General features: G+C 39.9%; 1 protein-coding gene across 4 annotated transcripts in view; it reads right to left on the bottom strand.

Annotated features, from left to right (window-relative positions):
* Positions 1–14329, bottom strand: part of plce1 (phospholipase C, epsilon 1) — an 87074-nt gene that overhangs the window by 7635 nt on the left and 65110 nt on the right. For 3 of the 4 annotated variants that reach the window (XM_044337090.1, XM_044337092.1, XM_044337091.1), the window contains 19 exons: positions 13971–14135; positions 13632–13746; positions 13346–13505; positions 13107–13229; positions 12147–12283; positions 11819–12057; positions 11524–11585; positions 11095–11260; positions 10856–10963; positions 10299–10415; positions 9161–9319; positions 8584–8719; positions 8257–8298; positions 5595–5713; positions 4963–5080; positions 3209–3346; positions 1888–2178; positions 1356–1519; positions 5–266 (listed from right to left, as the gene is read on the bottom strand). In XM_044337090.1, the coding sequence (XP_044193025.1) occupies positions 5–266; positions 1356–1519; positions 1888–2178; positions 3209–3346; positions 4963–5080; positions 5595–5713; positions 8257–8298; positions 8584–8719; positions 9161–9319; positions 10299–10415; positions 10856–10963; positions 11095–11260; positions 11524–11585; positions 11819–12057; positions 12147–12283; positions 13107–13229; positions 13346–13505; positions 13632–13746; positions 13971–14135 (2821 nt within the window). The remainder of the gene's footprint in view (positions 1–4; positions 267–1355; positions 1520–1887; positions 2179–3208; positions 3347–4962; positions 5081–5594; positions 5714–8256; positions 8299–8583; positions 8720–9160; positions 9320–10298; positions 10416–10855; positions 10964–11094; positions 11261–11523; positions 11586–11818; positions 12058–12146; positions 12284–13106; positions 13230–13345; positions 13506–13631; positions 13747–13970; positions 14136–14329) is intronic. The other variant, XM_044337093.1, reaches the window with a different exon arrangement.

Raw genomic sequence — 14329 nt, forward strand, 5'->3', positions numbered from 1 at the left:
TTACCTGATTTGAGGGCCTTCAGAGGCAGAGTTCTCTGAGCAGTAGTCTGGGAACTGTTGTTTTCCACCACAGCGACGCGCAGGAAGCACATCTCTTCAAAGTGCACGGTGAACTGAAAGTGCTCACTCCACATAGGGTTGAGAGTGTTGCGGTGGATGGGCTTGGTGCGGAAGTGACAGCTGTCGATGGGCATGCCCAGAACGTCCACCTCGATGCAGGGGCTGCCTGCGCTGTTGCCGGGACAAACGTTCTGACCAGACACAATCTGAGAAAAAGGAAAAGAGGTGCGATATGATTAATGAGCAACGATAATCATGTTGTTTTTTTTTTTGTTTTTATTCCATGGTCTCTAAATCAAACTTATTTTCAGTCCATTTGATAAAAACCTAAGCAGGTCGGAGAGGCCAAACAACAGTCAGTGAAGTCACTCTGACTTGCCAACAGAGACTCTATTTCACCTTCTGTCAGTCTCCTTCTGTCTGTTTCTCTCTCACACAGACACACAGCGTTTTATGAGTATTAGATCATGCCTCTGTTTATACTGCTCGCTTTACCAGATGAGTGTTCATGATGTCTCTGAGTGTATGTATGCAGAAAATCTATATCTAAACAGTTCAAATCACTAAGAATCTTTACAGCAATTAAAAGCAACAAAACTAACACCTGCAGCTTATCAGCCCAATTTTATTGTGTCTTTTCTAACATTAATTCATGCTGTTATTTACTCAGATTATTACATACCTTCATGACAGACCTACAAACAGCAATAAGAACTTTATGTCAACAAAATGTAGACTGGCACTAAGTGATGAGTCGTTTGATCTTCATAACCATCAATTTGGTACAGAAACATTCAGGCTTTTAACCTGACTAGAGTTCCACAAGTAATGTGCAATGAGTGACAGAAAGTGATGAAAAGGACTGACAGAAAAATAAATGCAGTCACTGGAGACAAGGGGGGATTTTCAGACTAAGTATGGACATATTGCAATGCATAGCTGGTTCTCATTCACTGGTATATGGAGAATTAACTGGGTGGCCTTCATGACTGTCAAATAATGAAAGCACATACAGATCATTTTACAATAAAACTGTCCAAACACACCTTAATGGACCTAATATGAGTACTTAAGAGGCGTGTATGTGCTTGAGTGTTCAGTCATAACAGTCATTAGGTATTGTAGGTATGTAGGTGATGGATAGCAAACAGGCCAAAGAGGTAAGTAATAAAATACGTAAATAGTCAGAAATCTAAAGAAGTGGATCACACAGAGTGAGGATGAGAGTGCAGAAAGAAAACTATTGTGGATTCTGACTGAACATTCGCTCTGTTCTATTAGTCATCTTAACTCACAGTGATGGAATAGACGGCGGGGCTCATTTTCTCAACATCCCTCTCCATTGGACAGAACTGTCGATAGAGCGGACAGCTACGGTCCCACAGCACCACCGGCTTCAGCACATAACCACAGCCGCCGTTGGCCTCGAACAATGCCGTGTTCAACTGCATGGGTAGATCTAGGAAAGAAGGAAGATATTGATATAAGATAATATTAACGTGAGTCAATTTTATACCACTATAACCAAAGACTGACCAAAGGTTGTGTATTGTTGCTGCAGTGATTCTCCCTGTTTGGTCCATTTGAATTGTTATGGGTTGTTTACTCTGATGCAGATCAACCAATCTGGAGGAGCATTCAGTAAAAAAAAAAACTTGCATGTCTGTGTGCATGTAAGTGTCTTCTTGCGCACAACTGGGTGATCATGTTTAGTAAACTTAGATTCCAAATGGAGAAACTAAACTAAACTAAAGAAGAGAAGAAAAAGAAGAGAGTGTGCTCCCTTGCATTCAAAGAGAAAACAGCACTTCTCCACTTCGTCCTCACCATCAGTCTGATAGTTGAGGGCCACCAGCTGAATTCCGTGAAGCCAGAAAAGCAGAGGATTCGGGTTTGTTGAGTCTATCCTGGTGGCTGCCGGGTATGTCCTGAGCAGCTGGCACACCGTGTGGTGGATCAGCTTCTGAGAGTAGCGTCGGCAAAGGCGCTTGGCGGCGTTCTCGTTGACAGAGGAGATGTGGTAGCACTTGGGCGTGCGGATGATGGCGCTGAGTGAGGTGGGGGGATTGAGGACAGGAGACGTCTGCTGCTCCTCCCAGCTTAGCCGCTCGGTGCCACCTAGAGTGAAGACAGAGGAACATTTTAAAGGCCCTGAAATTCCTTAACCTCAAACCCCCCCCCCCCCACAGATGCCAGCATCCTCGGCCGACATTACCATCTTTCAAAGGCTGTAGCAGGCTCAGTTTTAAAGTTTCTGGTATCATATGAAACTAGATGACCTAAGGCATCCATTGGTACCAACCATGTCATGCTAGCTTGTCGGGCTAACTTGACCTCACTGTATAAAATCACCTATTGTGACCTCTAGGATAATCACAGCCTCATCAAACTTTACAACCACAAACTACAGACCTAGGGGCATTCAAATCACAGCATGATTTTTTCTATGGTGTTCCTCAAGGTCTTGGTATGTTAATGTGGTATTTTGGAGGGATTTTTGACCATTTTTATCAATTCTCTAGTGGTCAAAATGGTTAAATTTGGCTATCAACCCAAATGCTATCAACCCAAAAATTGCTGCAACAATTTATGAGACGTATTTAAGTATGGGAATGGCCATCATGTACTTCCATCATAATGTTCTAAGCCCTTATGCACTCTAAACTTTCAACATTTGAATAGGCGCCTAACCAAAACCCAATGTTCATTACAGATTCATGACTAGAAAAAATTGACACACACTGCTGAGCTGCATCTCAAATTAATCTTCGGGTTCCCAGCTTTCAGATGATGTACATCACTTCTATGTGGCATATACTGCTGACCTGCTATCTCCCCCTAAAGATCCCCTGTCCCCCCCTAAAAAAGACAAAAATGTATCTATGGTAGGAGAGGGGGAGTGGAAGAGGTTAAAAACAACATGCTTTCCTGGCAGCAACAGGAAGAACTAAGTCTATATTCATACTGAATGTATACTTTGTTTAACCTGTTTTTTTAAGTATTTTAGCTTCTTGTCCGATCAAATTCTCCACATCAATCTGCACTTTTTAGTCTACTTCGATGCTTTTTTCATCGTTAAATTTTTATTCCTTCCTTTTTTACATGCTCACACTCATACTAACCATAACCACCCCTTGGCCCTGCGTACCTTTCCCAGGGGTGCGGCTCTGGGTCGTGACCTCCCCCGTTGCGCTGCAGCGAGCAGGAGCTGTGCCAAATATGGACTTCCTGCTTTTTCCCCGGTCCTTCCCTCTGCCAGAGCCTGCCGGAGACAGTGTGGACAGGCCTGGGTTCCCACACACAAGAGGCAATCAGAGGAGAGTGGTCAATACGCAAGACAGACATACTGGAGACACCACAATGATGACATTACTATCTCTCCTTCCCAATTCCCAATTTGCCACTCAAAAATCAGAAACCATTTTAAATGCTGTCACTTTTTTTTATAAAGAGGATGTTGTTCTGCTCACTCTCAGGCGTCACTCCAAAAACATTTGTTTCAGTGAGAAAAATGTTGTTGGCAGTCTTGGTGGATGCAGTTTTGAATAATATTAATGGACTTAAGTGCTGTATTATTTGTACAGCTTGCAAAAAATAACGTTTTTTGCTATTCAAACAAATTCTCCTTTGGCTCTTATTTTTTCAGCGATAGAGGCAACGAATCGCCTTGGCAACTTTTGTTCGTTTGTTTGTTTTTATATGGTAATTAAACTACTGCCTCAAAATCAATGATTTATTAATGTAAAAGTGCTGCATGTAGCACATTTAAATACTGCTAATCTTGAGCTATTTGGTGTCAAGTCTGTCACCTTTTATAACAAATATTTGAGATTTAAAAAAAATCATGCCATGCAGTTTATGAATATTGAGTATTGTTAAGATACAATAACATCATTTAAGTGTTTGTACACAAATTTCTAGAAGTATCATGTCTTTGTGAAATCACTTCAGACAAGACAGAGAGAGGGACTAGTCTGCTGTCTGTCTGACTCGGACCATTTGCCCTTTTTTTTTCTCTTTCTCAGATCTCAGGTCCCTGGAAACAGTAAACAAATAAAATACCAGTGGAAACACAAGCCGGTTTATAAGGCCAAATGTCATGTAAAAGAAAAGAGGAGACAAGCAGAGAAGAGGACACTTGAGAGAGGAAAAAGGAGATAAGAGGATGATGTTTAAGGGACAAAAAGAAATATTTTAGATAAATGGTAGAATGGAATGAATATGGATAGGAAAACTTTTATGACTTCATGAACCGCTTAAAACTACAACTAGATCTAACCCTGATTCTGAAGAGCTATGTTTTTTTTTCTTTTCATTTCAACCGTTTTAATTTTTTGACAGACAGACAAAACTGACAGAAAGATGAGAAATCTGAACATGGGACATTGCAATTACACACAAAAGCTTCATCAATGCAGTCACCAGGACGCTCCCAAAAAATCTTCCTGCTGCACAGTTGTGCTGTTTTGGGACTGACAGCACAATAAAGTAACCGTATCTTTCCCATGGGGAAAAAGGGATTCATCATCTTAGTGGGTGTCCTCTGTGGGAGAGGAATGAAGTGTAACACAGGGATATTAAATATCTTGCAATGAAAAATATTCAGAAACATGGGGAGCGGTTTGACCTCTTAAATATAACACGAGTGGATTACAGTGGGACAAAACATAAGGAGATAATGAAAATGAAATCATGTCAAGAGAAAAAGAGGAGAGAGTGGAAAACGATTGTGATGGAGAATAAATCACTTCTCACTGGGAAAATAACCCTACAGGCGAGGATGTCAGTGTGCAGGAGAGAAGAAATAAAGGAGAAACTACTCAGAAATATCTTAAAATGAGGAGTGAAATAAGAGGAAGAGCTGTGTTTGACAAAGAGACAGAATGATTAAATATTCCTTACCAGGGAATTTCACAGCCTGGCAGTAGATGACAAGGTCGGACAGCTCCTGGGCGATCTGTCGACTCTCCTTCTTGTTCTGAGGAAGGTAAAACTCCTCGCCCAGCTCCATGTCAAACACCTACAGGTGCAAGCAGACACAGGACAGGGAGAATGCTGTTAACATTTTACTTGAAGAGACAGTGATGTACTACGGGAAACAGAGGCTGAGCTTGAACAGAAGCAGGGACAAAAATACTTGCATGGGTAAAAACTCACCATTTTGCTTCTATCCAAAATATATACTTTAACATCGTCAGCAAATGTAATAAAGAATGTTTATTCTTTTTTTTGTCTATTCCTGTTTACTTGGACATATTTGTATGTTTTTGATGCTATCTAACCAAAAAAAAAAAACAGTTGAGTAAAAAAAAAAAAAAACCCAAAAAAGGCTAATAAGCGTTGGCTTGACCTCAAACAGCTAAAATACCCATAAGCACCTATTAGCTACAGAGGGGGATTCCCACTGATCTTTCCAGAGGCTTTTTTTATACTTTCCATCAAGGCTTTTCTTGGGAATTTTGTAAACTATGATTCACCGTAAACACAAAATATATATTTGTTGCTGCACTTATGCCAGTTTAATATTCCCCTACCTTTCCTTTGCTTTGCGTAGTGCTGTCAACCTTCTTCATCCGCTTGGGTATTTCATCAACAGGTTGCTCTTCTTTGTCCACTGAGCTCTTCCCTTCCGGCTTGTCATCCAGGATGTTATCTATGTACAGAAGACAATACAATGAATATTATTAAAGCAGCTAATACCTGGGTTTCACACCAACCGAAGCCTTTGTTCGCTGTAAATTGTTATGGTTGTACTTAGCAGCACCCTGGTGGAAATACGTGTATGAGCGAATGTAGCAGAATGGGTTTTGACAGAGAAAACCTAACTAACCTAAAATTGGGTTATGGTAACTTACTAAACAGGCTGATGACATGTGATGAATACAGTAAAACCACAACCATGTTTAGAGTGTTTCTTGGTGTTTATTTTTTTATTTAATTAGTCTTCTAGAGGACTTTCATTTTGTAATTGTAGATTGTCTGTATCCCATCCATCTCAAATAGGAGGAAATGTTGAAGCAAGTGGGAACAATCACAGCATACAGTAATTATGAAACTATCAGCCGTTATCTATAATTAGTGGAATCCACATCCCTGACTACTTGCAGAACTCATGTTCCTGAGCAAAAGGTCACGATGACCTCTCCTCACTGACACTCAAAGCAATATCTATCAACTGTAAACAGGAGCTACAGTAGGGGGTTCTTGCCTTTGCTCTCATTCCTCCTACACATTCATCGTAGCCAAAACCAGAAAAAAAAGAAACATATCAGTTTGAAAACGCTTTTCATCTCAGAAAACTTGTTTAATTCCTGACTTTTGGAATCTTTTCCTTTGAATAGAGTTGACCCTGACTGTCATCTTGTAGACAGTAGCCAGAGAAATGAGTTAGACCAGACTGTAACAAGAAGGGAGTTATTGTTAAGCTGTGGACGGTGGCAACTTGGCTCCTTAGTACTCAAGTGTTTGTATTCACTGGGCCAGCTGATGTTGAGTACTAAGCATGTAAGGTAAAATGGAAACAGTCAAGGGTGGAAGGAGGTTTATTAAGTAAGGATGTAGCTGACTGGTAGGTTAATATTTCACAGCAAATGGGTTTGCAAAAGTGGTAAAGTAGCCAAACTGAATCACACTATGAGGTTTAGATAAGAGAAATGTTTTTTGAAAGGTTCATGACTGGCAAGTTTTTCCGACAGGGACAAGCAGAGGGCAGGGATTAGGAGAAAGTAGTGCTGGGAGTGGGACCGGGACAGGGTAGTTTCCCCTGGTCTGTTGTTTGGTGTGGGGGCAGCGTAGGGCCTGAGAAACCAGATGGCTTTGTTTTGTTTCCCTGATGAGCCTGCCCAGCCACTGGCGAGGTCACTGACAAATACAGTACAGGGGGGGGACGAAGAAGAAGGGAGGTGATGTGTTTGTGGGAGAAAAAGGAAGCATTCAGACAACGTACAGTTAAAACACTGACTGAAATGAATAGAACGTAGTTTTTTTTCATTCATAATTACGTATTTCTAAAGGACAATCAATACAGAGCTAGACAGTGTAGTCCGACCCTGCCCTGACTCTGCACCGCATTTTACATATCAGGGCAATTCCTCTGGTACTGTAAGCGGATCAACAGTGTTCTTGCATCGTAAATTAGGATGCGACAAGCAGGCCAAACACAAGCAAGACACACACAAAAACAACACAAGCTTACACCACAAGTACTACAAAAACTATATCCACGTTACTCTAAACAAAGTGTTCACAGTGAGTGAATTTAATTAGAAGATAAGTTATTTTGGATGATGGATGCTCAGACTGCATTTTAATAATGTCACTTCCATTGGCACACGGCACATTAGAAATTATGGTAGCAAGCTGGCAGTTAAGGGCGCTAGTCATATTATAGCAATTATATAACAGTGATAAAACAAGTGTACATCATAACAAACACTCCTGATGTTGCCAACCATTTACTGTATGATCCAGTAGTGCTAAACATTTGTTTAGATAGTATCTTATTCAGATTCTAAGTCTATTATGAATTACAATGATTACAAAGTAGAGTTAAACTTGTGTTAACTTCTAAACTGTTGTCAAAATTCTGAAAAAGACAGCGGCGTCCTTTCCAAATGATTTTTTTATTTTATTAGCCATGCTGTTCAGTGGGGGAGGATGGCTTGCCAAACAAGCCCTCAGTGCCCATGAATTAGTCCTCAGTCTCGTCAAAAAACAAATCACCCTGTATCATTTTACTATAAAACAGATTTAATTACATTTTTATTGTGTTCTGTAATGGTTGAAATTTGAAGTGCTGGTTACCATGCGGGGTAGCTACAGTGTAGCAGAACATGAACTGAATTTGTCCATACAAAAAGCAGAAAGCTGGCAGCTTCATGTGGGCACAGACAAGAATCAGTCTACAGCAATGATGCAGATCGCTTCCGCAATTCTACACACCAGTGTTTCCTTTAATTATTCTGCAGTGGTAGACAACCACAGCAAGTAAATTTCTATCTATAGACCATTATTTTCCCAAAAAACTATAAACCGCAGGGTCAATATCTAAATGCAGCACTTTAAGTGCTAATATAAAGATACTAATAAGGGTACAACAAAGTGTTAGATGTTGTAATACACTCCAGCTACCACTGCATAACAAATTTAGAGTGAAACACTCATGCATAGAGAGGCGCAACAGAGCTGTGAATTTACCTTCCAGGCCATACGAGGCAGTAGAGGCTGTGAGGACATCAGCTAAGTGGAAAACAGGCAAAATAAAATAGGAAAGGAAGGGAGTGAGAATAGAGTGTCAACTTAAAGAGAGTCTTCAAGTGTTAAAAAGGAGATAGACAAGATAAAGGTGTGAATAGAAACCGATTCAAAGGTTACAACAGGAGAATCTACAGGTAATTTATGTGATGTTTTAACTCGGGGATCAAAGGTAAACTTGTAGGTCCTTAGTTTTTTGATTTTGTTTGTTTTGTGCTTTCAAAGTGTTTTCCTTCCCCCAATCACAAACTCCATTAAAAATCTCTTTACCATCTGATAAAGACTCATAGTCGTAGTCGTATTCGTCTTCTTCCTCTTCCTCTTCCTCATTGGCATGGTTTCCAGACAGAGTAACCCCTGGCGACCCGTTGCTAGCCTGGGCCTGCAGGTGGGCCAGCTGGTGAGCCTGTGAGAGATTAAAAATACTGTCAAAGACAGAAAGCTTGAGAGGTACAGAGAGACAGAGCATATGTTAGAAAGAGAGAGTAAGTGCAGATGTAGAGGTGGACTAATATTTACAAAGATATATCTGTAACTGAAGGTTGTATTATCTGTATCCATTTCCGGAAATAGGCAACCTCTTATCTGCAGAGAATCTACAGTGTATAGACTGAGGTACATTATGTTATGTTTGCTATGTAAACTGAGAGGGAATGGTGTGATACATTTGAGCATTTTTGCATTTATTATTTATGTGTGACGGCACTCTAACGATCAAAAGTGTTAAATATTCAATGCACTAATGCTACCTGGAATGCCCTTTACAAGAAATGCTTATAGTAAAATTTATATTTAATATAAGCATTTCTATGTTTGTGTGGACAGCATGTCTGTCTCTTTTCTCAACCTTCTGTTTGAGGATGTCCACTGGTGCCTGATGAGCCTTGAGCTTCTTGTTCTTGAGTAGGATCCTCCCTCGCAGCTGCAGCGGCGACGGCAGGTGAGGGTCATCACTGAAGTCGCTTTCAAAGAGGAAGCGCGTCACGAGACGTTCCCCAATCACCGTCTAGTGAATAAATATTTGAACATGATAGATAGACATCCATAAATGATGTCCACTAATGTGAGACACACACCAGTGTGTAAGGTCGACTAGGAAGAGGAGAGGAAAACCTCAAATGTTGTAGAGGAATCCTCAACTAGAGAAAATGAAAGTGCTTTTATCAACACAAACAACACTGCAAATAAACAAACTCACAGTGATGTAAGCTGGCCAGAGGCAAAGAGCTGTCTGAACATGAAAGATTTTTCGTTATCTTTATCAAGTTGGTCTCCAGGGAGGGTGGAATGCTGGGAAGTTTAGTTAGATGAAAGCATAACGATACTCCATGATGTATCTGTTGTGCCCAGAAATGTGTGGCCTTGAGTATATAAATCTAAAAAGATGGGGGACAGTTGTGGCTTAAAGATTAGAAAAGCAAGTCTCTAACTGGGAGACTGCCAAATTGAAATGCCCAGTACAGCTGAGAAAAACTGGGCAAGGAAAACAAATGCTTGCTCAAAAAGTGCTGCTACAAGTACCACTGAAGAAAACACTCGCACCTGTTAAGCAGTTAAGTGGAGAAGTGGAGGTTGTAGATTATTTGAAGGTGTAGGTGATTGTAATTCCCTAAATATTCACCAGGGCTCTGCTGAAATACTTTCTAAAACCACCTAGAAGTTAAGTGCTGCATGCTTAAAAGGTGGTGCTATGGGATTTGTAATGTGACCTAATCTGTGACATTCATTATAAACATAATTGGCAAAAGACTTTTTGTCTCATTATCAATTACAAATTCTAATCACTAATCATAAAGTTTAAAACCAGTAACATTAGAAACAAATTAACCACACACGGAAAAACATACATGATAGATCCTGATAATGAAAGTTAGATCTTGTAATGTGAAATGGACATAATGTGTTGCTACTGTAGTTCCTGTGAATTTCTGCTCAGCGCGTTACGTAATTGGTTTTAGCAGAGTCTGAATGAACCGCTTACATACCTTGAAGATCTCAGCCATCTTGCGTTGCTGTGGAAGGGAGCAGTGGTTCTCTATGGACAGGATGACTGGCATGTCAGAATTGACGAATGCACACCGGTTAATTGCTTCCACCACATCCTGGAGGATCATGGGAGAGATTAAATTCTTAGACACAGCACTCCAAGTCCAATATGTGACAATAAAACTCTTTATGGAAACCAATACTAATGAGATTTACTGAATCAGCCTCTTAAAATAAAATACAGGTGTCTGAGGGTTCTGTTTGGTCCAACTTTGGTTATATAAAATAAATAATATCGATATGACCCTCAAGGGTAACCAGCTGGTGAATTAAGGTCGGCTGAAGTATGTTCTAAAAATTCACATTTGTTTGGTTTTACTGAATCAACAGAATTTCTGCCTGGACTACCTTTGTCAAAATGAATACATCATACAGCGGTACAATAGTTGAGGCATGGGAGCGGAAGGTAAGGAGAGCCAGTGATCGATCGTTTGTTTTTCTTTTCAATCAATGGACATGTCTTTTCTGAATTAAATGATTCATATACATTCCTAACCTTAAAGGGTATTTTTGTGGTGAGTGTGTGTCCATGGTAGATAACTGGCATGCCATCATCTCCATCCCAACAGTCCAATTCAACGCTCCTACATCCTTGAAGCAGCACCTACGTAACCATCAAACAATACAGTATCAACATTAAAAAAATATTACAAACATTAGAAAAATCTAAAAATGCTGGGTAATGAAATTAACCATTTATTGAGATTGGCCTGAATAAGTAATTGTCTGATTTACCTGACTGTAAAGCTCAACAGAGGACTCTCCTTTCAGCTGGTGTCCAGTCAGATAGGTGTTATGAGAAGATTCGATGTAGTAGTAGGACATAGGGTACTGAAGCTCCTCCGGGTTCATCTGGGATTCCTCGTTACGAGACGCAAAGTTCTCCTTGTCCATCAGGTACCTGGTAAAGAGACAGGAATGGTAAGACTACAGCCTCTTTTTCTTTTGAAAGTACAGTACATGCAAACCTGCATTAGTTTGTGTGGATATGCTGTTTTCTAATACAATAAGTATATAATTTAATTTCTTTTCAACATATTGATTTAGTCTGTTCTTTGATTGTGTTTGTAATATGCCATGTATATTGAAGTATTTCTTTTATGCCTTCTATCTTGACAAAAGCTTGTTGTTAAGTTGTATATGATGATGATGTTTTTACTGTACCTTGCAAAGCCTTCAAATGACATCCAACCCATTTGTCTCATGCTTGATGAGGGCTCAAATTTCTATAAGAGAAAACAAGAAACTATTCATTAATATTATTGATCAACAGCCCTTTTCCTTCCTTGTCTCATGTTTCTTTTATTCTAATTTATTCTAATTTGTTTAATTAACACATCTATATCAGGCATTTCCTCATCCTTCTCTCCACTTCCAAATACAGTATATGGCCTCCATCTTCACTATCTATCCATGTGTTTTAGATTAAATGCAAATCATCCACTCTTCGATCCCTCACCTGTATAATGCTGAGAATTTCATCATAACTCAGGTGTTCTCTCTGACAGTTGACTAGGAAGTCATTGAGCTGAGGGATAGCCAATCCCAGGACGCCTAGTGATGCATTCTCCACTCCTGTCCCATTGGTCACAATGCTGGCTGCTGCAATGGCGTCAGAGATCTGCTTCTGGTTGTCGGACATCTGCTGCCTCGTCCGGATAAACAGGCCGAGATCGGAACCGTTCCGGGTAAGTAAGTCTGGAGAGGAGAGAAAGAGATGAGGCAAGAGTGAGCGAGAGAGGAATAATGTGGATGCGTGTGTACATGTTTTTGTTTGCTGCTTGTACCCAGGTCTGGTTGCAGCCCTGTGTCTTTGTCATCTATCCGGAGGTTGGTGTAGAGAGGAGCTGACTCTGAACTTGAACGACTGCAGGGGACAGCAAAGGTATCAAACAACTCCTTTAGGTCCTTTCTGCTTCGGATACTGTGGAGAAAACAAATAGCAGAATTCAGAAGTTAATTTTAGAATTTGACAGATACAGATGTGCAAATTAATTGCCTTAGCTCAACAGACAAAACCAATTTAAATGTTGCAAAAGCCTTGTTCAACTAGATAAAAGGCACTTAAACTTTGAATAAGCTTTTCCATTTTCAAATACAGTAATCTGACTATTATACATCTCAGCAACCACTTTTTTTAAAAGAAAAAAATATTAATCTGCTTAAGTAGTTACTGTAAATTTCCTTTGCATGGCTGTGGCTAAGCAAGTGTGCAGATCAAAGGGAACTAGTGGGCAGCACATGAGAGGATACAGTACAATCAAAGAAATGTAGGTATTAAAATAATCCATTGCTTATCAAGGAAAAACACTGTTCCCTTTTATATGACTGGGAAAATATTATAGAAACTAAATATTATGCAGAGAAGAATCCTTGGAAAATGTCCCAGTCATGATAACCTTGAGAAGAATTTGTTGAATTTGTTTTATCGTACTGTCTTTAGCTACTGTTGATACAAACACAATAATTACATACCAAGAGGAAGTGAGATGACAAGAATGCTTAACAGAACACATACTTTATACATACATGAATGCTTTTCAAGCCAGTACTGTTTTTACTGAGTGTCGGACGATAACATATAACCATAAAAATATTTTTAATCCAGGTTTTAGTTTGGCTACATAAAACAGACACACAATTGTGAAAAGTTTAAAGCTTTGAATGAATGCTTGTGTGCAGTGTCTTACTACACTGTTACTGAAGTGTCGAAAACAAGATCTAGTTGGAAAAACACTGGCATCTACCTGAATGATTTGAAGAGTTCAACAAACTCGATGAAGTTCATTGTGCTGTCAGAAATCATGAGATTCTGGAAGCCTTTGAAGCAGCCTTTACCTCGACCGTGCCACGACCTGCTGCTCCATGCCCTACAACCAACAAAGAAAAGGAAAAATATCTTACTTATACCTCACCTAACTGGAAAAGAAACAATTTAGATGTCAGCAGGGTCAGAATTTGACACCTCCGGTCTTTGTACACATACCCCGGCTGTGATTTCGAAGTTCCTGAAAGGATTGGAGAGGATTGTGGGCGGGACTGGTTGGACCCTGCCATGCTGGAGGAAGAGGAGGAGGAGGAGGAAGAGGCTAGCAATCCAGGGCTCTTATTAGATGAGAGGGAGAATGGTCCAGGGAAGCTGTCCTCTATTAAGGCAAAGTGGATTAAGGGTAAATAAACACTATACAGACATAATAAAGTACCCTAAGAAAGGATCACCAAAGATATTAATACATTGTTAAAAAAAAATTTTATGTTCATGAAAATGTCACCTGGATCTTCTTGGTCTATGCTGTCAGACTCTGGTCCGTTCCGATACAGTCCCTCCTTACAACTCCGTGTCTTCCTGGAAACCATCTCGTCATCTGTGGCATCCCCGCTGTCTCCCTGTGATGAGTGTGTTGAAAATAAACCGACTATTCAACATAAAAATCTGTATGAGTTGGTTGGTTTAACAGGGATTATACATCACAGCAGGTCTTACTTGCTCACACATTTAATTTAATTACTCATGACAAGAGCCATAGCTACAATAATTGTACTGTGAATTGAACAATGAAACTTTCATTCTTAAATAAAAGATTTATAACTTCAACTTTCTATGTACTGACCCTGACTAGAACTTTCTTCTTCTTCTTTGTCTTATCATTGATACCCAGAGGATTGTTTTTCTGGGCGGCAGATTTCTCCACTCCACCTGTACCCATGTTCCACCTCCGCCCACCAAACAGCTCGATGGCCTGGGCTAATGTAGGGCCTTCGTATCTGCCATCCTCCTAGCAGAGACACATACAGACACAAAGGATTAGATGGACAGGAAGGGCGCAAATACACACAGGCAATGTTTAATGGTGATGGTCACAAAAAATGCAAATATACAAAATGCTATTTTCATCCTTTATGTGCTAAATACTTATTTTTGACCTTACAATATGAAACTCTTTTGCCCTCAAACATACATAATAGACAA

Source organism: Thunnus albacares, chromosome 20 (genome assembly GCF_914725855.1).
Source record: "Thunnus albacares chromosome 20, fThuAlb1.1, whole genome shotgun sequence".
NCBI lineage: Eukaryota > Metazoa > Chordata > Actinopteri > Scombriformes > Scombridae > Thunnus > Thunnus albacares.